The sequence below is a fragment of the Microcaecilia unicolor genome, chromosome 9 (genome assembly GCF_901765095.1).
Source record: "Microcaecilia unicolor chromosome 9, aMicUni1.1, whole genome shotgun sequence".
In the NCBI taxonomy this organism is placed as follows: domain Eukaryota; kingdom Metazoa; phylum Chordata; class Amphibia; order Gymnophiona; family Siphonopidae; genus Microcaecilia; species Microcaecilia unicolor.
This window is the reverse complement of record NC_044039.1, coordinates 162,247,992-162,274,035: the sequence shown is the minus strand read 5'-3', so window position 1 is coordinate 162,274,035 and position 26,044 is coordinate 162,247,992. Positions and strand designations below refer to the sequence as shown.

Sequence of the window (26,044 nt, the reverse complement as noted above, 5' to 3'; positions counted from 1 at the left end):
AACGGGGGGAGCGGGGAGGTGGGTTTGGGGGGGAAAATGAGAAGCTCGGTTTTGGTCATATTTAATTTGCTCATGCTAGGAGAAGCCTGCTAGGCTTTTCCAGTGCTCTCTAGTAAGTGCTCCACAGTGTACTGTCAGAAGACATCATCCATTGGAGTGGCTGATTAATATTGTTTGTCCTTGGGGAATATCAATAAAAAGTATAGCAATTACAGTCTTCCTCCCCTCACTCCTTCTGGAATTCAACCCATCTGGAATCAGGTTATTCATCCTAGTGGTTGCTTCATATTTGTTTCTGCTGTACTAAATTGTGCAGTGTATCTGAATCTTATTTTGGTAAGAAGCACTATACAAATCCAAGTTACTATTATTATTATAGAACAACCATCCAATCATATGAGTGAGTGGATGGAGGAGTAACCTAGTGGTTAGTGCAGCAGACTTTGATACCAGGGAACAGGGTTCAATTCCCACTGCAGCTCCTTATGACTCTGGGTAAGTCACTTAATCCTCCATTGCCCCAGGTACAAATTACCTGTATATACTATGTAAACTGCTTTGAATGTAGTTGCAAAAACCACAGAAAGGCGGTATATCAAGTCCATTCCCCATGATGTAGGGCCTGTACTGCTAGAACTTAAGATCCCTACTATGAAAGAAAGCAATACATTTTTAGTATTTTTCTTTTAAAAAATAAAAAGAATTTACATGGAATAGTTTGGTAAATATATATATATATATATATATATATATATATATATATATATATAATGTAAAACAAACCATACAGTCAAAATATATTTAAAAAAATTCTTTAAAAAATTCAATGATGAGAATACAGTGAAATAATCTTACAATTCACATTTGCAATTCCTGTTACTGTAAAGAAACTGCTTTAACACCAATATTTTAAAAGTACAGCTAGACAGTTTCAGAGTTATCTCGCTCAGTTTTCATTATCCTTCTCAGTGGTCAGATCACAGGATATTTTGGAGAATGAAATCTCATGAGCAGAAGCTCACTGGCTTGGTGATATAAAGGCTGCCCTGTAGAAAAATGAGTCCACACAGATGTTATCACTATTCTAGTAACACAAACTGAAAGCTGTATCAAGTAAATGAACCATTTCCTAGCAAGTACTATTGTGGTAACACCAAAAATAAGAGTTGGAAGTATTCTGTAACACATTAAAGAAATTAATAATCTTTCCAACAGTTCCATGAATGAGTTAAATTAAAACATGACATCATGCGTTCACTCTTATTAAGTGAGGGCTAATGCTTGTACACAATTCACCCCCCCCCCACACTTTTCTCTTGCAAACTAAAGTCCCTTACAAATTCAACCTAATGTAGAACCCTTTTCTAACAAAAAAAAATTAGTATTGCTGAGCATTTGACATACACAAGTGTACAAGAACTTGACTGCTGTCCTTTAATCAGCATTGTCAGTGTCCCTCTCCTCTGTCTGAGTTCTTTTTTCATGTCTATGTTTAACTGCAGTCCAAAATGTGATCTTCTTCAGAACTTGCTGCATCAATTTTCTGGGCAACCAGGAAATCTGACTCCTTAATAATGTAGCATTTTTGCCAATATTGTCAAGGCACAACCTATAAAAAGATCAAAGTTGATTAATGTTTTATAATCAGGCACACGAGAAAAAGAAGAATTCAGAAATCAGAGTAAAATGTTACAGGAAAAAGTGAAGTTGCTTATCCATATCCTAATTACAGGTAAGCAACTTTGTTTTCTCTGTTGACAAGCAAGATAATTCCGCTACATAGGTTGGGACTACCAGTGCTGCATGTTTCTGTTGAAAGTTTTCTGTGCTGTTCCTCTTTTTTATTTTAAGCTCCTTGAAGTATAGGTTGGGGGAGTTTCAATAAAAGCTATTTGTTCTGTAAAATAGGTTGCCAAATGCATGTATGTATCTTTTGCTTTCTCCGAGGACAAGCAGGCTGCTTGTTCTCACTGATGGGGTATCCCTAGCCCCCAGGCTCACTCAAAACAACAAACAGGGTCAATTGGGCCCCGCAACGGCGAGGACATAACATAGATTGACCTGAAAAATAAAGAACTAACTGAGAGTGCAGCCTGGGACAGAACAAAAATGGGCCTAGGGGGGTGGAGTTGGATTCTAGAACCCAAACAGATTCTGCAGCACCGACTACCCAAACTGACTATCGTGTCGGGTATCCTGCTAAAGGCAGTAATGAGATGTGAATGTGTGGACTGATGACCACGTTGCAGCCTTGCAAATCTCTTCAATAGTGGCTGACTTCAAGTGGGCCACTGACGCTGCCATGGCTCTAACACTATGAGCCGTGACATGACCCTCAAGAGTCAGCCCAGCTTGGGCATAAGTGAAGGATATGCAATCTGCTAGCCAATTTGAAATGGTGCGTTTCCCGACAGCCACTCCCCTTCCGTTGGGATCAAAAGAAACATTTGGGCGGACTGTCTGAATGGGCTTGTCCGCTCCAGATAGAAGGCCAATGCTCTTTTGCAGTCCAATGTGTGCAACTGACGTTCAGCAGGGTGGGCATGAGGACGGGGAAAAAATGTTGGCAAGACAATTGACTGGTTCAGATGGAACTCCGACACCACCTTCGGCAAAAACGTAGGGTGAGTACAGAGGACTACTCTGTTACCCTGTTTCCCCGAAAATAAGACATCCCCTGAAAATAAGACCTAGTAGAGGTTTTGCTGAATTGCTAAATATAAGGCCTCCCCTGAAAGTAAGACCTAGCAAAGTTTTTGTTTGGCCCCGATGGGTGCCCACTCTCTCCCACCAGAAGCTCACTATTTGGCAACTAGCCACCCAGCCCAGTTCCCATTAGTATGGAGGTAGTGATGGCGATATGGTACTGTGCTGTGGTTTATTAGGGGAGGTTGTTTGTTTTTTTGTGTCCTTGTGAGAGCCGGACGTCTGTAACACAAAGCAACGCATTCTTTTCCTCGTTCTTCCTCTATCAGGGGCCATCGTTGGGATTTTTTTTTGTATGTGTAATCGTTTGGTTCTCTAGTGTGGTGCATTTGGGTATGGCTTATACCGTGTTTCGCCGAAAATAAGACATCCCCTGAAAATAAGACCTAGTGCATCTTTGGGAGCAAAAATTAATATAAGACACTGTCTTATTTTCGGGGAAACACGGTATGATGAAATTTAGTATATGGAGCATGGGCTACCAAGGCTTGGAGCTCACTGACTGTACGAGCTGAAGTAACAGCCACCAAGAAAATGACCTTCCAGGTCAAGTACATCAGATGGCAGGAAACCAGTGGCTCAAAAGGAGGTTTCATCAGCTGGGTGAGAACGACATTGACATTCCATGACACTGTTGGAGGTTTGACAGAGGGCTTTGACAAAAGCAACCCTCTCATGAAGCGAACAACTAAAGGCTGTCCAGAGATAGGCTTACCTTCTACACGATAATGATAAGCACTAATTGCACTAAGATGAACTCTTACGGAGTTTAGTCTTAAGACCAGACTCAGACAAGTGCAGAAGGTATCAAGCAGAGTCTGTGTAGGACAAGAGTGAGGGTCTAGGCCTTGATGTCACACCAGACAGCAAACCTCCTCCATTTAAAAGAGTAACTCTTTTTAGTGGAATCTTTCCTGGAAGCAAGCAAGACTCAGGAGACACCCTCCGACAGACCCAAGGAGGCCAAGTCTATGCTCTCAACATCCAGGCCGTGACAGCCAGGGACCGGAGGCTGGGATGCAGAAGCGCCCCCTCGTTCTGAGTGATGAGGGTTGGAAAACACTCCAATCTCCACGGTTCTTTGGAGGACAACTCCAGAAGAAGTGGGAACCAAATCTGACACAGCCAGAAGGGGAGCGATCAGAATCATGGCTCCATGATCCTGCTTGAGTTTCAGCAAAGTCTTCCTCACCAAAGGTATGGGAGGATATGCATACAGGAGGCCCTTGCCTCAATGTAGGAGAAAGGCATCCGACGCTAGCCTGCCGTGGGCCTGAAGTCTGGAACAGAACTGAGGGACCTTGTGATTGGTCTGAGTGGCAAAAAGATCCACCGAGGGGGTGCCCCATGCTCGGAAGATCTTGCGTACCATGCCCGAGATGAGCGACCACTCGTGAGGTTGAATTATCCTGCTCAACCTGTCGGCCAGACTGTTGTTTACGCCTGCCAGATAGGTGGCTTGGAGAAACATGCCGTGTTGGCGAGCCCAAAGCCACATCTGAACGGCTTCCTGACACAGGGAGCGAGATCCGGTGTCCCCCTGCTTGTTGATGTAGTACATGGAAACCTGATTGTCTGTCTGCATTTGAACAATTTGATTGGACAGCCGATCTCTGAAAGTCTTTAGCGTGTTCCAGACCGCTCTCAACTCCAGGAGGTTGATCTGAAGACCGGTTTCCTGGAGGGACCAAACTCCTTGAGTGTGGAGCCCATCGACATGAGCTCCCCACCCCAGAAGAGACGCATCCGTCGTCAGCACCTTTTGTGGCTTAGGAATTTGAAAGGGATGTCCCACGGTCAAATTGATCGAATTGTCCACCATAGAGGGAATTGATAAACACTGTGGACAGCTGGATAACATCCTCTAGGTCCCCCGCAGCTTGATACCACTGGGAAGCTAGGGTCCATTGAGTTGATCTCATGTGAAGGCGGGCCATGGGAGTCACATGAACTGTGGAGGCCATATGGCCCAGCAATCAACATCTGCTGAGCTGTGATCTGCTGAGATGCTCTGACCCAAGAAACGAGTGACAGAAGATTGTCTGCCCTTGCTTCGGAGAGGTAGGCCTGAGCCATCTTTGAGTCCAGCAGAGCTCCTATAAATTCTAGTTGTTGAACTGGAAGAATATGGGACTTTGGATAATTGATAACAAACCTGAGTAGCTCCAGGAGTTGATGGTCATCTGCATTGACTGCTGAGCTCCTGCCTCGGAAGTGCTCTTCACCAGCCAATCATCGAGATAAGGGAAGACATGCACTCCCAGCTTGCGTAGAGACGCTGCCACTACCGCCAGGCATTTGGTGAACACCCGGGGCGTGGAGGCGAGCCCAAAGGGCAGTACACAATACTGAAAGTGCTGTGTCCCCAGACGGAATCGAAGATACTGCCTGTGAGCTGGCAATATCAGGATGTGCTTATAAGCATCTTTCAAGTCCAGAGAGCATAGCCAATCGTTTTCCTGAATCATGGGAAGAAGGGTGCCCAGGGAACTTTTCTCGAATCAGATATTTGTTCAGGGCCCTTAGGTCTAGGATGGGACGTATTCCCCTGTTTTCTTTTGCACAAAGAAGTACCTGGAATAGAATCCCAGCCCTTCTTGCCCCGGTGGAACGGGCTCGAGCACATTGGCGCTGAGAAGGGCGGAGAGTTCCTCTGCAAGTACCTGCCTGTGATGGAAGCTGAAGGACTGAGCTCCCGGGGACAATTTGGAGGTGTCACGCTTCTCGCCTGTAACGAACAGTGAGCCCTTGGACCCACTACCGATAGCTGTCAGTGGCAGGAGAACCCCCCAAACAGGCAGCAAGGCACAGACTGGACTGGAGCAGCTGGACAGGAGTAACAGCAGAGGCAACCAAGCAGGAACAGGCAGAGCAGGGACCCCAGTCTTCACCTGCGCTTAGCCACTTTTCCCCAGAAGTTGAGCCCCTGGGTGCAGGCGGCTGGCAGGGCTTACCAGGACAGGGCAGGGGCTGGACTGGAACAGAAGCACCGGCAGAGAGCATGAGGAAAGTCCACGAATCAAACAAGGTCTTGGGCAGGCAGCAGCAGAAGAATAAGCCAGTAAACAGACAAGGTCTAGCTGACACGAAAAGTAGCAAAGTAGCACTGCAACAAAAACTCTCACAGTCTAAGACTACACTGAGGACCTCTGTTGCAAGACAAACTAGAAAGTTTCCAGGTGGCTAATAAAGGCAAACAACAAGGGAGTTCACCAGGTAAGGATGCTGCTTGGTTCCAAAAATCCCAAGCCAGTCTGGAAGGCTGGAAAACCCGGACCGGCATGACTTCTGGAACGTGGGAAATGGCAAGTAGTTAGTCCACAGCAGCCACCAGGTCTTGCCAGCAGGGGCCGAGATGAATGAGAGCCTGAAACATGGGCAAAATCGTAACAGAGATTTGGACATCAAATTGAGGGAGTATCCTAGTCGGACTATTTGGAGAACCCACTGATCGGAGGTTAAAGAGGCCACCGCTTGTGAAAAAATTTTAACCTCCCTCTGACCAGTAGATCGTCCGCACAGACACTTTTATTCAGCTATGCTTGCCTGGAGCCAGTCAAAAGCCCGTCCCTTGCACGGTCTCGGTACCCCCCCTGGTACCGACGAGGAAGGACATTGAATCCAAACTCTTCTCGGGGTCGGGTCCGAAGAAGGAGTGACTGCCACTCAGAGTGGCAGTCATTTACCGCACCCCCTATAAATCCCTCCTCTTCCTTCCTCACCGACTTTGATGCTTGGCTCTCCGTTTTCTTGGAAACCCTCATCTCCGTCCCTCATTCTCGGAGACTTTAACATACACGCTGATGACCCATCCAACCCTCACACCTCTCAGTTCCTCACCCTAACATCCTCCTTCAACCTCCAGCTGTGCTCCAACACCCCTACTCACCGTGACGGCCATTGTCTTGACCTCGTCCTCTCCTCCTCCGGCTCACACCTCCAATTTCCACGCCTCGGCTCTTCCTCTCTCCGATCATCACCTGATCACCTTCACACTTCTTCACCCCCCTCACCCCCCACCCACTTTAACCACTACCTCCAGGAATCTCCAGGCTATTGACCCCCCCCCCCCCCCCCCACGTTATCCCCTGTATCTCTAATCTCCTCCCTTCCAATCCATGTCCTCCGAGGACTGTCGACAAGGCTGTCTCCCGCTTATAATACCACTACTCTCCTCTGCTCCTCCGACACCCTCGCACCATCCACCTCCCGTCCTATAAGGCGTACTAATCCCCAGCCTTGGTTTGACCCCTTGCATCCGTTACCTTCACTCCTAGCGCCCGATCTGCTGAACGCCTCTGGAGGAAATCTCGTACCCACTCGGACTTCCTTCACTACACAATCATGCTATCCTCCTTCCATTCCTCCCTATTCCTTGCAAAACAGGACTATTACACCAATTGGACCAATTCTCTCAGCTCCAACCCTCGTCGTCTCTTCGCCACCCTTAACTCCCTCCTCAAAGTGCCCCCTGCTCCCACTCCCCCCTCACTCTCTCCTCAATCACTGGCTGATACTTCCGCGACAAGGTGCAAAAAATCAACCTTGAGTTCACTACCAAGCCACCTCCTCCTCTTCACCCTTTAACCCTCTCCGTCAACCAACCAACCCAGGCCTCTTTCTCCTCCTTTCCTGACATCACCGAGGAGGAAACCGCCCGCCTTCTTTCCTCCTCGAAATGCACCACCTGTTCCTCTGATCCCATCCCCACCAACTTACTCAACACCATCTCTCATACCGTCACCCCCCTCCAACTGTCACATCCTTAACCTCTCTCTCTCCACTGCAACCATCCCCTGACACCTTCAAGCACGCCGTAGTCACACCTCTCCTCAAAAAACCATCACTTGACCCTACCTGTCCCTCCAACCTACCGCCCCATCTCCCTCCTACCCTTCCTCTCCAAATACTTGAGCGTGCCGTTCACAGCCGCTGTCTTGATTTTCTCCTCTCATGCCATCCTCGATCCACTTCAATCCGGCTTTCGCCCTCTACACTCGACAGAAACAGCACTCTCTAGAGTCTGTAATGACCTGCTCCTGGCCAAATCCAGAGGCCACTACTGCATCCTCATCCGCCTCGATCTATCTGCCGCCTTTTGACACTGTCAATCATGATTTATCTTCTTGCCACACTGTCCTCGTTTGGGTTCCGGGGGATCTGTCCTCTCCTGGTTCTCCTCCTATCTCTCCCACCGCACCTTCAGAGTGCACTCTCATGGATCTTCATTCACCCCCCATCCCGCTATCTGTCGGAGTTCACCAGGGATCTGTCCTTGGTCCCCTTCTCTTTTCAATCTACACCTCTTCCCTAGGCTCCCTGATCTCATCTCATGGTTTTCAGTATCATCTTTATGCTGACGACCACCCAGCTTTATCCTATCCACAACCTGACATCACCGCAGAGACCCAGACCAAGGTATCGGCCTGCTTATCCGACATTGCCTGCCTGGATGTCCCAACCACCACCTGAAGCTGAACATGTCCAAAACCGAGGTCATCGTTCTTTACACCTAAACCCGCCTCTCCTCTTCCCTCACTCTCTATCTCAGTTGATAACACCTTCATCCTCCCCGTCTCATCTGCCCGCAACCTCGGGGTCATCTTCGACTCCTCCCTCTCCTTCTCAGCGCATATCCAGCAAAACTGCCAAGACCTGTCGCTTCTTCCTCTTTAACATCAGCAAAATTCGCCCCTTTCCTTTCTGAACACACCACCCGAACTCTCGTCCACGCTCTCATTACCTCTCGCCTTGACTATTGCAACCAACTCCTCACTGGCCTCCCACTTAGCCATCTATCCCCCCTCCAATCCGTTCAGACTCTGCTGCACGTCCTTATATTCCGCCAGAACCGATATACTCATATCACCCCTCTCCTCAGGTCACTTCACTGGCTTCCAATCAGATACCGTATACAGTTCAAGCTTCTCCTCCTTACCTACAAATGCATTCAGTCTGCTGCTCCTCACTACCTCTCTACCCTCATCTCCCCCTACGTTCCCGCCCGTAACCTCCACTCATAGGACAAATCCCTCCTCTCAATACCCTTCTCCACCACCGCCAACTCCAGGCTCCGCTCTTTCTGCCCTCGCCTCACCCTATGCCCTGGAACAAACTTCCTGAACCCCTACGCCAAGCCTCCTCCCCTACCCATCTTCAAATCTTTGCTCAAAGCTCACCTCTTCACGGCTGCCTTCGGCACCTACCCTTTTGGAAATCTAGACTGCTCCACTTTGTCTGTACACTTGTCTTTTAGATTGTAAGCTCGTTGAGCAGGGACTGTTCCTTCTATGTTAAATTGTACAGCGCTGCGTAACCCTAGTAGCGCTTTAGAAATGTTAAGTAGTAGTAGTAGTAATAGATGGGCCTGCACCGCAGGAGCCCTCGAGGCAGGTGGAGACCCACTCGATGGCCCACTGCTGCCAGCGTGAGATGGTCTCTGGACAGCCATTACCTGCACTCCAGATGTCGATGCACTCTCGGTGCCGACATCGACACCGCCGATCTCGGTACTGCTGCCGACGTCGAAGAACTGGGCGAAGCGTGGAACAGGTGCTCCCACTGAGCTAACCTTGACGCTTATGTCCGCTTTTTAAGGCCATGACACAAAGTACAAGGGTCGGGGCGATGACTTGCCCCAAGACACTGAATACACGAAGCGTGTGGATCAGTGACTGAGATTGCCCGGCTGCACCGAGTGCACTTGTTGAAGCCGCTGGCAATCTTCGATGACATCGATGGAAAAATCGTGGCGTCGAAATCAAAAGACGCGATGGCGCCAAAAAAGGGGAAAAACAAAACCCTGTACGGGCGGCCAACAGGGCCGCACACGAAACGAAAACAAAAAAACTTCTGACAAACTGGAAGAGGAAGGTGAAGTCATCTAACTTTTTTTTTTTTTTAGATGAACAAGCGAGCGGACTCGCGAAAAAACGAGGGAACAAGAAAAAAAACGGTAAATCGCAAGGGATCTCTCCTGAGGCGCAGAGCGACCGTAAAACAGCTGTCCTGACCGCGGAAAAAAAAGAGACTGAGGGGCACGTTCGCGCGAAGGGCGGGAAGACGGTCGTGCATGCGCAGTGCGTGCACTCGTGTGCACGAGGGCTCTAAGAAGCTTTGTTGCTAGGAAGATTTCCGGACCTGGGGCTGCTGTCGGACATCAACCCATCAGTGAGAACAAGCAGCCTGCTTGTCCTCGGAGAATGTGAGAATCTGAATTTTTTTTTTGTATGGTAACTTCCATGGAGAAAATGTGCTAATTACAATCTGTACCTGTTGTTGGGAGAGGGGAGATAGGGTTTTTGTGGATGCAGAACATGTTTACATTTAAAATATAAGAACTGACATATTGTATCAGATCAAAGGTTTGTGAGGGTCATGTATGTAGCACCGTCCATCAAGTATGTCGGGGAAAGAGAGACAGGGCGATGGGTGAAAACAGAGATAGAGAGTGATGGGTGAAGAGAGAGACAGATGGAGGTAATGCTGGATGGGGGAGAAGAGTGAGAGTAACAGAGTGGATGGGGAGAAGAGGAAAAAACGTATTTAGTCCAATAAAAAGATATCATATTTTCTGTGGGTTTTTTGTTTTATTTGTATTTGTTAATGTCTAATGAAGTGATTGAAATATTTCAGTTTTTGAAATTTGCAGCTACTAACTTTGTTTTGCACAGTACAGGAGGACACGTGCCATTGTTTCTATGTCTCTGGTGTTGCAGACTGGCTTCTTGGAGCTTCAGATTAATTTGTCTACATATTTCTATGTATAGAATGTTTGTACGTTTGGGAAGCTTGCCAGGTGCCCTTGGCCTGGATTGGCCGCTGTCGTGGACAGGATGCTGGGCTCGATGGACCCTTGGTCTTTTCCCAGTATGGCATTATTTATGTACTTATGTAGGTTATCATTACTTATTCTGTATTTGGTGAGGGTCTGTGTGAGAAAGAGGCTAGGAATTCTGTTAAGCACTGAATTTCTATGTAGGATCAATTTGTACTAATCTGGCTTGCTTAGTTTTCCCAATAGGTGTATTGATGCTCTAGTGTCCACTGCAATATTTACAGTGCTGTCTTTTCCTAGATAGACCCTTGTGGTGTGATTCCTGGAAATTTAGTGCTATTATGGTATGCTAGAGTTGCTTTATAGGTCCTGAGTGACTTTTGTGGGGTTTTGTATTACTTGGTACTGAATTTTGGATTTGAATTTGAAATGGAAAGATTTTGAAGATTGGTTTTCAGCTCTGTCTTGACCGACAGTGCACTCACTCTAAGTCTATGTTTTTGATCAAAGATAACTTTTTCTTGTTCATGTGAAAACAATTTGGAATGTGTAGGGAGATAAGACACGGCTCTAATTAATCTGGTATGTGCAGGGAGGAGGTGAGGCATGTCTCTCTCTGACTTGGAACGGAAAACGAGTTCACAATATCAATGTCTCTGGTAACATTCAACTGCTAATAACCACAAACCAGGACTCAAAAGCCACCTACTGCGAGTAAGTGTAGTAATAAACAGTTATTTCACCCGTATGTGATCAATAATTTTTATGTGTAGAGTACCCTCAGATATAAACCACCGTGACTGCAGTCAATAATGCTGCTACAACGTGGCATAGCACTTCTTTCATTGGGTAACTCTTACTATATTTTTTTGGGTAAAGAGCAACCTCTGCTCATATTTTTTTGCATCCCAATCACCACAGTGCTATAAAATCACTTATACATTTGTTTAAAAAATTACATGTACTAGGTGAAAAAAACTGTACACTTATCTCGTGAGTTCTTGCCTCTCTGGCAGAACTGTGTTGCCTTGCTGAAACAATTAGCAATTGCCTTCCCCTGGATCCGCCCGACTCCGCGGGGTTTCAAAACAATTTCCTCAGGGACAAAGGGTTAAGGCTACATAAATCGCTTCTTCTTCTTTATTCTGTCTCAAGCAATCCACAAAACAAGGTCTCTCTGACTTGGGGCATAAGACATCTGGCCAATGTTTTGTATACCTGAACAGAGAGCATGTGAACCCATTCTTAAGCACATTCTGTAATTTTCCTTAGCTCTGAAAATGAGTTCTAAGCCTAATAAAAAGAGGAGGCCTCTTACAGCAAGCTTTGAAGCTCACCTGTGAGTAGATGTACTACGCAGGGACCTGCCTGGTCAAGAGACGCCTGGCTTCGTTGAAAAAGGGGCTTCCTCAGCTGATGAAAAAGCTTGGATGTAGTGATGCATGACCAGTGGTGTGATGTGTGGGTGTGTATATATATATATATATATATATATATATAATTGCTTCTCTTCAACTATATAGCTTAATCATTGTGTATATTTCTTAATCATTGTGTATCTTAGACAATAATGACTTATACACTCTCCTTTGAAGTGAACATTTAATAAAAGTCTCATTTACCTAATAAGAATCCAAAAGAATCTGCAGTAATTTCTGAAGCAGTCTGTGTTAGTGATTGAGCAGGCTGTACTGGTAGAGCAAAACAGTATTTAGCTCATACCTACTACTACTACTACTATATAGCACTTATATAGCGCTACAAAGCGTACGCAGTGCTGCACAAACATAGAAGAAAGACAGTCCCTGCTCAAAGAGCTTACAATCTAATAGACAAAAATAAAGCAAACAAATCAATTAATGTGTAGAGGAAAGAGGAGAGGAGGGTAGGTAGAAGTGAGAGGTTACAGGTGGTTATGAGTCAAAAGCAATGTTAAAGAGGTGGGCTTTCAATCTAGATTTAAAGGTGGTCAAGGATGGGGCAAGACGTAGGGGCTCAGGAAGTTTATTCCAGGCTTAGGGTGCAGCGACACAGAAGGAGCGAAGTTGTCTAGGGTTGTCTAGGATTGTTCCCGAGTCCAGTTCACAGAGGCAGTGGGTTCCCAAAGAATACACACTCCACACGGGTTTGGATATATAAAGTATATTAAGCTCACAGCACTTAGTACAGGTACATGGTACAATGCTGTCTCTTGGGTGTGTGTTTAGAGAAAGAAAGAACAGCTAAGCCAGCACAGCCATGTGCAGAGAGAGAGGGAAAGAGAGAAAAACTGCCAGCCACTAGAGCCCTGTACTCTGGTGGCTAAAGATGGAGGTGTGCAGAGAAAGAAAAAGAAGAAACAAAGGCCTGTGCTCTGCTGCCGAGAGACAGAGCAAGAAGTGCCCCCCCCCCCCCCCCCCCGGCAGAGAGCACTGCCCTGGACCTCTTATAGTAGTAACTGAAGGTGAGTTACATTCAGCTACAACAGGTAGCTGAATTCTGATATAGAATTTGCGTTTAGCGTGCAGCATCCTAGCACCTAAATTTCAGCAAGCTTTTCAGAATTGCCTCCAAAGAGTTCTATTTTTTCTGGGCTCTTAGAGAACAGACTGCCTCAGTGTCACCAGAAGACATCACCACTTGTGTGGCTCATTTATCCTGCTTGTTGATACAGAAAATACATTTCAATTTTTAAATAAGAATTATTTAAATAACATTGTGTAAAGTTTTGAAAACCACATAGATCTCTTCACGTGTGACAGCAAATTGGAAAGAAGTAGGTAAAATATACCAGTGATAAGCAACTCCAGTCCTGAAATACTGCAAGCCAGCTGTGTTGTCAAAATACCTACAATGAATATCATGAGACTCATTTGCAAGCAACTCAGACAATGCATACAAATCCATTTCATGCATATTCATTGTGGATATTTTGAAAACATGACTGGCTTGCATCTGCAATATACCTAGAACGGGTATCCTAGAGCAGAAATTAACCCTATAGAGTTTCCTTATGATGAGTCAGGTAATGACTGGATTAACATTAATTAGCAATTTAATTGCTACAGTAGATGTGTCAGAAGTATTAAGAACAATAGAAGGCATTAAAGGAATTTCACATCAGAATTTGAGCAGATGTGAAATTCCTTTAATGCCTTCTATTGTTCTTATTTGAGCAGATGGTATTAAAGATTAACATTAATCCAATATCTTGATTCAGTTCATCAATTTAACCATTTTTTGATATGGCAGTGTTTCTTTATTCCTTTACGCTTACAGTTCAATTGGAACTGGTCTCTATAGAGTTATAATGTTATGAATCTTCATTTAAAACTATCCAGAGTTTTTATTCATTTTATATCCCCATTCTTTCTATCTACTCCAGTTATCACAGTGATGATCCTTGGCTAGTGGTCAAAACCATGACATCTCCTGGAGCCTGATATGCATGCAATTTGAGTCTAGTCAACAGGTTGTGATGTTATGCAAAGGCTGAGACTTTGACCTGATCAGATTTTTTATGGCTTCCACATGCTCCTCCAAAGCTGCCATTATTGTTTTAAGGAGTAGGGCCTAAAGGGAGCATAGTTTTAATTGGGATGTTGCTTTTAAGATTTATGACCCATGTTGGGGCTTAGCAGGGATTAGTGAGCCTACTACATTATATGAGATGGAGGTTAGGAGAGTTAGAGAAGGAGTGCACCATCAGGGATTAGAGGCCCCCTGTTGGGAGGGCAGTGGGTCTTTGGTTCAGACTCTATAATTCATGCTACTTCCAAGCAGCAGGAGAAAACCTTTTAGGTGACCTGAAGAAAAATAATTACACCTCTAGAGGTGGTTACATTTTTTTTTAATTAAGCCCAAAAGCTTTTGTTATATGCTTGTTTTCATGATTTATGCATTAATAAGTTGCTTTGCATGAATCTGCATTGCAGCAGTTCATTGATGACAAATTTAAATAAACTTTCATGTGAAGGACACTGTGCTAAAGTGAATTTCTGTGAAGTGAGTTTTCAAAACTGTCTGAAATTTGGCACTTTGCACTATTTTTCATACAAAATACACTTCTATGAAACCATTTTGCTCCTTAGTACATGAGGTCCTAAACAGGATAATTCTCCATAGCCACAAAAGAATTACGTGGTAGCACAAATGAACAGAAGCAGCATGGTAAAGTCAGTGTGTAATGATTACAGATCAACTTACTTGAGAAGTGAGTACGGTTGAATCTGGAAAATCAGCAAATCATTACAGTGACCCTATTCAAGAACAAACACATCCATAAAATGAACAGATGTTATGAAGTGCTTACAGTTTTTTGTGATTCCTGCAAGAAGTACAAGTGTACATTTACATATATACTCAGACCTTCCCACCGATGAATGAGAAAAAGTGAAGATAAAAATGTTCAGATTTCTAACTACTGCTTATCTGTGTTCTCTCATATTATTAGAGCTGGTTGTATTGAAAGCTTCAGCCATACATCTACTGGGCAAACAATAAAAACCTAAAAAAAAGTGTGTCTTCCAAAGAATGAGCCTCTGTTTTTGTATACCATGGTCCTGTGGTGGTGGTCAGAGGCCAATTATGAAAGCAAGAGTTAGAATCTGTTTCAGAGATGTGAAGAGCATTCATTCCTGCTACTTAGATGGCAGGCAATGCCAGCTATACCAGCCATAAGCACACCTAATGAGCTTGCCTGCATCCTACTGTTACAGTGACCACTACAATCCATTAGTCAGTTTTTGCTAAGTTTTTAATTCAAATGTTAGTTTTACCTCTAAATATTGTACAGCATTACAGAATACTACTACTACTACTACTATTTAACATTTCTAAAGCGCTACCAGGGTTACGCAGTGCTGTACAATCTAACAAAGAAGGACAGTCCCTGCTCAAAGGAGCTTACAATCTAAGGGACAAAAAAGTGCAGTCAATCAAATTGGGGGCAGTCTAGATTTCCTGGATAGAGGTACAATGGTTAGGTGCCGAAAGCGACATTGAAGAGGTGGGCTTTGAGCAAGGATTTGAAGATGGGCAGGGAGGGGGCTTGGCGTATGGGCTCAGGGAGTTTATTCCAAGCATAGGGTGAGGCGAGGCAGAAAGGGCGGAGCCTGGAGTTGGCGGTGGTGGAGAAGAGGGATTTGTCCTGTGAGCGGAGGTTACGGGTAGGAACGTAAGGGGAGATGAGGGTAGAGAGGTAATAAGGGGCTGCAGATTGAGTGCATTTGTAGGTTAGTAGCAGAAGCTTGAACTGTATGCGGTACCTGATCGGAAGCCAGTGAAGTGACTTGAGGAGAGGGGTGATATGAGCATATCGGTCTAGGCGGAAGATAAGACAGGCAGCAGAGTTCTGAACGGATTGAAGGGGGGATAGATGGTTAAGTGGGAGGCCAGTGAGGAGTAGGCTGCAGTAGTCAAGGCGAGAGGTGATGAGAGAGTGGATGAGAGTTCGGGTGGTGTGCTCGGAGAGGAAGGGGCGAATTTTGCTGATGTTATAGAGAAAGAAGCGACAGGTCTTGGCTGTCTTCTGGATATGGGCAGAGAAGGAGAGGGAGGAGTCGAAGATGACTCCGAGGTTGTGGGCAGATGAGACGGGGAGGATGAGGGTGTTGTCGACTGAAATAGAGAGTGGAGGGAGAGGAGAAGTGGGTTTGGGTGGAAAGACAATGAGCTCGGTCTTGGCCATGTTCAGTTTCAGGTGGCGGTTGGACATCCAGGCAGCAATGTCGGATAAGCAGGCTGATACTTTGGCCTGGGTTTCCGCAGTGATGTCTGGTGTGGAGAGGTAAAGCTGGGTGTCGTCAGCATAAAGATGGTATTGGAAACCATGAGATGAAATCAGCGAGCCCAGGGAAGAGGTGTAGATTGAAAAAAGAAGGGGTCCAAGGAGAGATCCCTGAGGAACTCCAACAGAGAGTGGGATGGGGGTGGAGGAAGATCCATGAGAATGTACTCTGAAGGTACGGTGGGAGAGATAAGAGGAGAACCAGGAGAGGACAGAGCCCAAGAACCCAAATGAGGATAGTGCAGCAAGAAGTAAATTATGATTGACAGTGTCAAAAGCGGTGGATAGGTCGAGGAGGATGAGGATGGAGTAGTGACCTTTGGATTTAGCAAGGAACAGGTCATTACAGACTTTAGTGAGTGCCGTTTCTGTCGAGTGTAGAGGGCGAAAACCGGATTGAAGCGGATCGAGGATGGCATGAGAGGAGAGAAAATCAAGGCAGCGGCTGTGAATGGCACGTTCAAGTATCTTGGAGAGGAAGGGTAGGAGGGAGATGGGGCAGTAGTTGGAAGGACAGGTAGGGTCTAGTGATGTTTTTTTGAGAAGTAGTGTGACTACAGCATGCTTGAAGGTGTCAGGGACAATTGCAGTGGAGAGAGAGAGGTTGAGGACATGACAGATGGGGGGGGGGGTGACAGTAGGAGAGATAGTGTTAAGTAAGTTGGTGGGGATGGGATCAGGGGAACAGGTGGTGCATTTCGAGGAGGAAAGAAGGTGGGCGGTTTCCTCCTCGGTGATATCAGGAAAAGAGGAGAAGGAGGCCTGGGTTGGTTGGTTGAGGGAGTGGGTTAAAGGGTGAAGAGGAGGAGGTGGCTTGGTAGTGAATTTGAGGTTGATCTTCTGCACCTTGTCACGGAAGTAGTCAGCTAGTGATTGAGGAGAGAGTGGTGGGGGGGGGGGGGGGGGGGGGTAGGAGCAGAGGGCCCTTTGAGGAGGGAGTTAAGGGTGGCGAAGAGACGATGAGGGTTGGAGCCGAATTAGTCAATTGGGTGTAACAGTCCTGTTTGGCAAGGAATAGGGAGGACTGGAAGGAGGATAGCATGAATTTGTAATGAATAAAGTCGGTATGAGTGCGAGATTTCCTCCAGAGGCGTTCGGCAGATCGGGTGCAGGAGCGAAAGTATTGGATGCAAGGGGTCAACCAGGGCTGGGGATTAGTATGCCAAGTGGGACGGGAGATGGATGGTGCAAGTGTGTCCAAAGCAGTGGAGAGAGTGGCATCGTAAGCAGAGAAAGCCTTGTCGACAGACTCGAAGGACATGATGGAAGGGAGGAGATTAGAGATACAAGAGGATAAAGTGGGAGGGTCGACTGCCTGGAGATTCCTGAAAGTAGTGGTTAGTGTTGGGCGGGACTGAGGGGGAGGGTGATGAAGTGTGAAGGTGATCAGGTGATGATCTGAGAGAGGAAGAGCAGAGACACAGAAATTGGAGGGTGAGCAGGTAGAGGAGAGGACGAGGTCAAGACAATGGCCGGTTTGGTGAGTAGGGGTGGTGGATAGCACTATCCTCCTTATTCTATAACTGGGGTTTTAAATTTAAACATCATTTGTATGCTTACATTTATAGAATATTAGCACTTAGGCACATGAATGTATACTTACATGCATAAGTGCTACCAGAGCACTCAGAGTCATTTTATAATTTAAGCTTGCAAAGTGCTTAAAAGGTAATATGCCCAATGTTATGTGCCAAATATGCAAATGGTTACAGAAGTCTAACACTTACAAACATTACTGGTGGCAATAATTGGAATTTATGTGTGTAAGTATAAGGTGCTATTCTGTAAAGTATACGCCAAAATTATTATTATTATTTATTGCATTTGTATCCCACATTTTCCCATCTCTTTGCAGGCTCAATGTGGCTTACAATACATCATGTAAAGTGGAAATATATAAGAAAATATACATTTAATATAACAGAAGGATCTTGAGTAACATGATAACGATAAAACATGATAGAAGTTTGACGAGTAAATACTGTAAGGCAATTCTGGATATATGTATAGGAGTTCATATTTGTTGATCTTTGTGGTATGCCTTGTTAAAGAGATGGGTCTTCAGTAGTTTGCGAAAGTTGATTAATTTATAGATCGTTTTTAAGTTGCGCGGCAGCGCATTCCAGAATTGTGTGCTTAGGTAGGAAAAGGTTGACGCATGCGTTAGTTTATATTTTAGACCTTTACAGTTGGGGAAGTGAAGATTAAGGAATGTGCGGGATGATTTTTTCGCATTCCTGGGTGGTAAGTCTATCAGGTCTGACATATAGGCTGGGGCATCTCCGTGAATGATTTTGTGAACTAGGGTGCATATTTTGAACGTGATGCGCTCTTTGAGTGGGAGCCAGTGTAGCTTTTCTCTTTTCACTTAAGGCCTAATAGTTAGCCTGGCGGTAAGCAACTAGCAGGCTGCTTCCAGCCTCAGGTTGAACTAACCCCAGATATTCAATGCTCCTGGCATTGAATATCTGAGTGTCGATCCAGAAGTTAAACCAGGCACTGGCCAATATGCAGACTGGTGCCCAGTTAACTTGCTGCATTGCTGTCCTAACTTTACGTGGTTACTTAGTTAACAGACTGAAAATTGCTGCTAACTGGCTGCTACTACTACTACTATTAGCATTTATATAGCGCTACCAGACTAAATTTCTGCTCTGCCCCAGACCGCCCATAAACTAGCCAGTTTCAACATAGGCGGCTAGAGGAGATATTCAATGGCAGTATCCAATTAAGTACCATTGAATATCCCTGGATAGCCCTGCACAAACGATTTAAACAACCTGGCCGTTTAAATCACTTTAAATATTGACCCCTTAGGGAATAACTGCAAGGGGGTGTATATATGGGTGGAGCATGGTCGCGCCATGGCACACTTAGGTAAGTCAACTTACACCAGCCATTGACCTGTTTTAAGTGGGCACGCCTATATTTTGGTACACTAACACAGCTTTGTGCTAGTATTATTTAATGGCTTAGGTGCATCCAGAAGTCATTAGAGAATCAGCACTAGGCATGCCCTATTGTGGTGCCTACTTCTTGGTGTCAATTTACATAATTGCCCTGTTAGTGCATAAATGCAAGGGGAGGTACTCACAGGGGCATGGGCAGCTCTAACATTTCTAAGCATGATTTATAAAATGCTGTAAGTTATGTGCTTAAGTGCCATGGACCTGACATTAAGTGGGTGCATCTAAATGTGGGTGCATTAGTGCTGACTTATGCTAGTATTCTATAAGAACATTTATGTGAATAAGTGTTCTTACAGAACAGGCTCACTGCCTGCATAAAGTGGGCACCTAAATTGTGGCGCACAGTTATAGAATTACCCATTAAATGCAAATGCCTTATCTTTTCAACTTAGCCATCTTCCTGGCCACTAAGCTAAACTGCTGCTTTTGTTATAATATTAAAATGAATCGATTACTAACTGTATCCAAAGAAAGCAAGTCATCTTTGCTTCCACCAAAGACCATCACTTCACTTTCTTTTCCAAGACAGGCTGTGTGCCACAACCTGTGAACATATGTTAAAGAGAATGAGTTATGTAAAAAAGAACTATATGTCATATACACAAAAGCAGAGCAATTCATCTACTGAAATTGCAGTGAGGTTCTGGGAATATTCAAAATTCCTTCAGTTTACAATCTTATTAAGTTCTTATTGACACCCATTCACCTGCCCCAGTCATCCCAAAATCCACACAACAAATACACATAGGTATATATAGGAATAATTCTACTTAGGAAATGTGAAGCTCCATTTTACATAGAATGTAGAGATCAGAATTGAGATGTTCCAGTCAGGATGTGCTCAATTCCAGCAGTATTTTAGAAAAGGCTCTGCTTATACAGAGCCCATTCTAAAATCCTACAGGAGTGCTCATCTAGCTGCAAATGCAGCAAGAGCAGCTATTTTACAAATAGATATGTTGAAAAAAAATGAATGATATGAACTTGGCAGCTTCCGCATGGAAATGTGAGCACTTCTACATGGAAGCTACAATTTCACAACTTCCACATGTAGCTGTCATATTTTACAAATCTAGGGTCCTGTTTACTAAGATGCACTAATGCTAGAGTCACCCATATATTCCTATGGGTGTCTCTGGCATTAGTGTGTGCTAAAACTGCTAGCACAGCTACAGCACGACCTAGTAAACCGGGCCCCTAGACACGTAAATGCTACTACTTAAGTAGTGAGCCTTCAATTTTTATTTTTATTACTTTTAGAGGGAGAAATAAGCAACAGGGGATTATCCCTGGCTGAAATGAGCACTTTTTTAAAATCTGTGTATACCTGTGAGCTGGTGTACCACCTAACAGGAAAAGTTTTTCCTATAAACATGTACGCTCTTTGTAAAATGTGAAATACATATATAGATATTTTTCACGCCCAAACCACACCCCCTTGAAATCTCTGCATGGTGTGGATCTCCATGTGTAAATAGTGGCTTTCTAAAATTGCAGTTCATATGTGTAAGCAATCTAACCCACCCTGTTTACTAAGTCAAGCTAGCAGCTGCCCTGCACTAATGCTGACACAGCCCATTCACTTTGAATGGGCTGTGTCGGCATTGCCACACGGCGTAGTAAACATGGGGGTATATATGTAAATGTCACTACTGGATATGTTTCTAAATTAAAGGCCTTAGGGGCGTAGTTATCAATGTGGGCTACTGTTAAGAGGTGTTATTTTACTGATAACTTGTGGTATTTTACTAGGGATCTCATTTTATGCAATGAGACCTAGTTACTAATAACTGTGATTGACAGTAACACCTCTTAACAGCATTCTACATTGATAACTATGGGGTATGTTTACTAAGGTGCTTTAGCGTTTTTAACAAGCCTGTAAATTTAAGGTGTGTAAACCATTTACACGCGTTAAAAATGCTAATGCGCCCATAACACCGCTTAGTAAACCTAGCCCTATGTTCTTAAATGACACATAACTATTAATTTAAATGCAATGTATAGTTATGAATTTCAAAGAAAATGTATTTGCTTTGTGAGTTACTTAGTTTTTATCTTCCCCATTAAAAAAAAACAATATTACATCTTGCTATACTATTATATAATTATCTACAGTATGTAACATTCATAAGCAAAATGTTCATAGTATCAGCATTCACGGTTTGTCTGCCATCAGAACACTGAGGTAATAGGGCAGTTTTATTTTTCAAGAACAGCTGACTATTTAACTCTTAAGTTAAAAGGTGTAGCTGTGCAGATTTGGCCATGAAATAAACTGACAGTTAAACAGATATACCACAGCAGCAAATGTCATATTTTTATGTGTTATATGGGGACAGTGTTCAAGCAGCCTATGTAGTTGTAAAGTACACAGAAACTTTGTGCATATTTGGTAGATAATTATCAAAGACGAGCAATGTAGGTGGCTGTAGAGTGCACATGCTCAAAGTGCTGATATTCTTTGCACCTGTTATTCGTATGGGCAGCCAAGGATATGAAAGAATGTACACACTTTTGAAAATCCCATGTACCTAAAAACACCCTCAGGGACACCTTTATTTAATCTGCCTAAAAGTACACATGCTGTGAAATCTGCATGTACTTTCAGGCAGTTAGAGGTGCTATTCTCCCTTCAGCTACCTGCACTAAAGATCAAGTGCAAAATACATAGGTGAGTTCAATGTGCACACTACAGGGATATTTTATAAAGATTGTTCAATGTGTAAAGCTTGTTTTACACATGGAAAAGGTTTTTATTAATTGGATAATGGTATGTGTGCTGTTACTATGTGGGGTGATAAGATGGCATGTGCTTATATGCCTGCCTTGTGTAAGCATTCGGGAGAGAGGGCAATGTTTGGGTGGAACACAGGCAGAGTTGTAATGTATAGTGTGCACATACACATCAACTTCAGAACAAGTGTAATGTGTGTGTCACATTTGTGTGCAACCAGGGCTGCTCTTGGGTGGTTATTTTAAAGGCACATAGATGCCTTTATAAATAGACTTTAGGTAGGCATTGAAGGTATCTTTTCATAAAATCAGTCCTTTTATGCTGATTATTAAAGGGAAACTATAGTTTCCATTTGAAAAGTACAGAAAATATTTCAAGTTAAAACTATCCAGGTAATTTATATCTATGCAGGATGTTTCAAAATGATCCCCAAATGTAGGTTAGTTGCTGTTCTCTCATCCACCTCTGAAAGTCATGTGGAGGGCAAAGAAATCTTCATTATGCCTTGAATTTCACACAAAGAAGTTGTGTTCAGCGGAAGTGCAAATCAAGATGCCACTTTACAAAAGAGCACTTCCTTCATGTGAAATTCAGACCACAACTACAAAGAACAAAAAGCAGTAATCTTATACAACTTTTTAGTGCATGAAATGCAGAAAACACGCACCATATAACACTGCACGAGGGGTATGCTTGCATAAAAATATGCACTACCAAAGTACAGCACATAGCTGTGTTTCCCGTTTACTGCAGCAGGTAAAAAGTACCCCCCTTCCAAAATGGCCACGCGGTAAGATAACTCTTACTGCGTGGCCAAGTGGCAGGGAGCACTTACCACCACCCATTGAGGTGGCGGTAAGTGCTCACACAGTAACCCAGAGGACCAGGCAGTGCACAGCAATGCCCGATAACTGCTAGGTTATTGCTGCACTAGAAAAAAATTTCCGGAGTGCCGGAAATGGCATGTGCTCGACCCAGAACTACCACCATCAGCCGCATTAGTTCCGATTTAACATGTGGTAAGCCCACGTTGGGCTTACTGCTGCTTTGTAAAAGACCTCCTATAATTTTATGCAGTGTAGGAAGTGATTTCATAACAGGGCGTCCTTCTGAAATGTCAAAACTGCACTTATAAAGGCAATCTTCTAAAAATCTCCTCTAATGAAACTCATAAATAAGTTTAAAAATTGTGCATTTTTTTAAATGGAAATGGACCAACATAACAGGCAACGGATTGAAACTGCAAAATCATCTTACAGCCTCATGTAAATATATTCCGTTACTAATTTTTACTTAGTTTAAATTTATGTTTGTCAATTCAAAAATAATGTCCAAAAAGAAATTTATATCCAAATCTTGTTAATCAATTTCTTAAAAATATTTAGCTTAAAGACTGAGATAATGCTGAATTTATATCTCCAAGCTAATTCCAAGCTAAAGACTGACAACATCAACAAGATTGTGTTTCGAGCTCCAGTCTGCGTCAGAGTGCAATACTTTTCTAAATTTATTTTTCAATTTGATTACAAAGTGGTCGATATTCAACTGGCGGCACTCAGTGTTTTGTGACCGCCACTGGCATTATGACTGGAAATTCAACACCAAACCAAGTCCAGGCTTCGGCACTGAATTTCTGGGTTTGCGGAGCCAGCTAAAGCATAGCAGGTTAAATGTGATGTTCAGCATTTAACCGTTTGGGTTAAGATTGGACTGATTTTTATGTGGTCCTATTTATGCAGTTAGCCGGTTTTGAGACAAGCGCTAACCAGACATTTTCAGCAGCATTAACTGGTTAAAGGGCCACTGAAAATGATTGGTTAGCCCTGAACACATGATTTAACTGGCCAGGAGCCATTTCTGGTTGGTTCAATCAGTTTGAATATCAACTTGGAAGTTTAGGGCCTTATTCTATAAAGGTTATGCTCCTAATTTTATGCTCCTAAAATTTATGCTAATTTAAGAGCATGATTTATGCTCCTAAATTAGGAGCATAATCTATTTTGGAGCATAGAGTATGCTTGTAATTTTGGACAATATAACCTTTAAAGAATAAGGCCTTTAATCCATTTACATTAAAAAAAAATTTTTCATAATTTTTTAGCTTATTTATGAGTTACATTGAAGTGATTTTGGTTTTGTGTGCTCATCTCTGTTTTGGACTTTGTTGGTGATCTATTTTATAAAGTCAACATAAGCACCTGTATGCTTTTATTAAATAAGCTTATACAATGACCTCCAGTAGTACACAAATGCTCTCACAAAAATGTACACCTGCTCTGAAGACGGTGCAAATGCGTGAATGTACCCTAATCCACCCAACTACACTCCAAGGAATGCAGTACATAAGCATGTGCTATCTTGTTGGCATGCATATATACAAAAGCATATCTATAAATGCATATTTTATAATATTACACCTATATGCATAGATATTCTTGGGAGTGGAAATTGGGTGGAGCTGCGAGATATGTACATATGTTTTTAATAGGGCTTCTGACTTTTGGTTTACTGATTACATACCCCTGATACACAAAAATTAAAATATGATAAACACCAAAAAAACCCTAATTAGCTGGAAAATAAACACCTAAATTATAATTTATAAATACCTAAGAACAGAAGTCCCAGTTATAAAATACACACAGATCTATGCAAACAGCTGGGCCATTTGTGTCTACCTCAGGGCAGGAGTAAATGTATACACCTAGTTTCCAGGTGAGTAGGCACATAAGTAGGCACATAAGTTTCCTTTATAGAAGACGCCAAATAAAAATTGGTCAAAATCCCAGGTGTACTATCAAACATAATCATTGCACACCACTTGGCTTATCAGTGTTATAACTTTTAAAACGGGACCGCCATATCAAAATTATCCTCATTGTTTATTCGAACTGAGATAAGGTATAATCATAGGTCCAAGTTAAACAACATCTGGATATTTCAAGTGCAAAAAGCTTTTTCTTAATCTTTATTGTGTTATCATCAATAGTGAATCATATAAAAATTAGTGAAAAAATCTACTTACCTTCTTCACAGATTTATATTATAGCTTTTCAATTTACTTAGGGCCTCTTTTACCAAGCTGCGGTAGCGATCCCAGCGCGGCAATGCCAACAAAGCCCATTCACTTTGAATGTGCTTCGTCAGCATTGCTGTGCAGGAATTACTAGCGTGGGTTGGTAAAAGAGGCCCTTACAGAAGATTGGTTATTCTCACAGTAGCACCAACACGATCATGTTTTGAGCATTGGTACACACTATTTCAGGATTATTTATCTGTGGAAGCTGATAAAATTTTGATTTTGGTTAGGACACCAAAACTAGACCAAAATCCTTTTTTTTGCCTGGTTTTGGTTGAAAGGTTATTTTAATTTTCGGCCATATTTTCTGTTTCATCCAAAAATGACCATGTGTTTTTGGTGGAAGCAAAAATTTGTGCTTTGTCTCATTTGTCTCCCTTCCTCGACCCCCCTGACTGCCACCTCACCCCTCCCCCACCTGTAGGTCCCCTGGTCCTTTTTTAAAATCCCTGGTGATCTAAGGGTGTAGCTGGGACAACAGCAATACCCAGTTACTCCTGCCCGTTCTGGCTTTGATCTCAAAATGGGTGTCTTGACTGGGGCATAGCTCCTGTCCTGACTAGACCACTAGACCTCCAGGGGTTGTAAAGATAGCGGGGGGGGGGGGGGGGATACTCTTTGTATTCTTTTTGTACTACAATAATTGCAAGTAATGGCGTTATGATTTTGCAAAATAGTTTATAAGGCTTTTGATACAAAATTTTGTCAAGAATTTAAGTCAGTAAATTTGGGATGATAAACTCCTTAGGGATTAGCCTCTCTTAAGGAGTTACGAAGCCAACTGTCACTTCGAGTGAGGTATAAAGTCAACGACTGTAAAAGTACTGTGGCTTTACTTTCAGTTTTCATTAGCTGCAGTCCATGTGTGTGCAGGCTATTTTGTTTTGGGGTAAAATATGGTCTTTCTTTAAATTATTGTCGAGTTCTCGAGGCAGAACCGGAATTCGTGAGCCCTTGGACCACTGCCGAGGAGCAGCAGAGGCAGGCAAGACCACCCTGGAACTGGATA

The 26,044-nt window shown here is 43.6% G+C and overlaps 1 protein-coding gene across 3 annotated transcripts in view; it reads right to left on the bottom strand.

Annotated features, from left to right (window-relative positions):
* Nucleotides 1-789: 789 nt before the first annotated feature.
* The window catches only part of KLHDC1 (kelch domain containing 1), a 245,909-nt gene continuing 220,654 nt past the window's right edge, over nucleotides 790-26,044 (bottom strand). For 2 of the 3 annotated variants that reach the window (XM_030214325.1, XM_030214327.1), the window contains exons 11-13: nucleotides 19,679-19,763; nucleotides 14,669-14,721; nucleotides 790-1,609 (exon numbers count right to left, since the gene is read on the bottom strand). In XM_030214325.1, the coding sequence (XP_030070185.1) occupies nucleotides 1,435-1,609; nucleotides 14,669-14,721; nucleotides 19,679-19,763 (313 nt within the window). In that variant the 3' untranslated portion in view covers nucleotides 790-1,434. The remainder of the gene's footprint in view (nucleotides 1,610-14,668; nucleotides 14,722-19,678; nucleotides 19,764-26,044) is intronic. The other variant, XM_030214326.1, reaches the window with a different exon arrangement.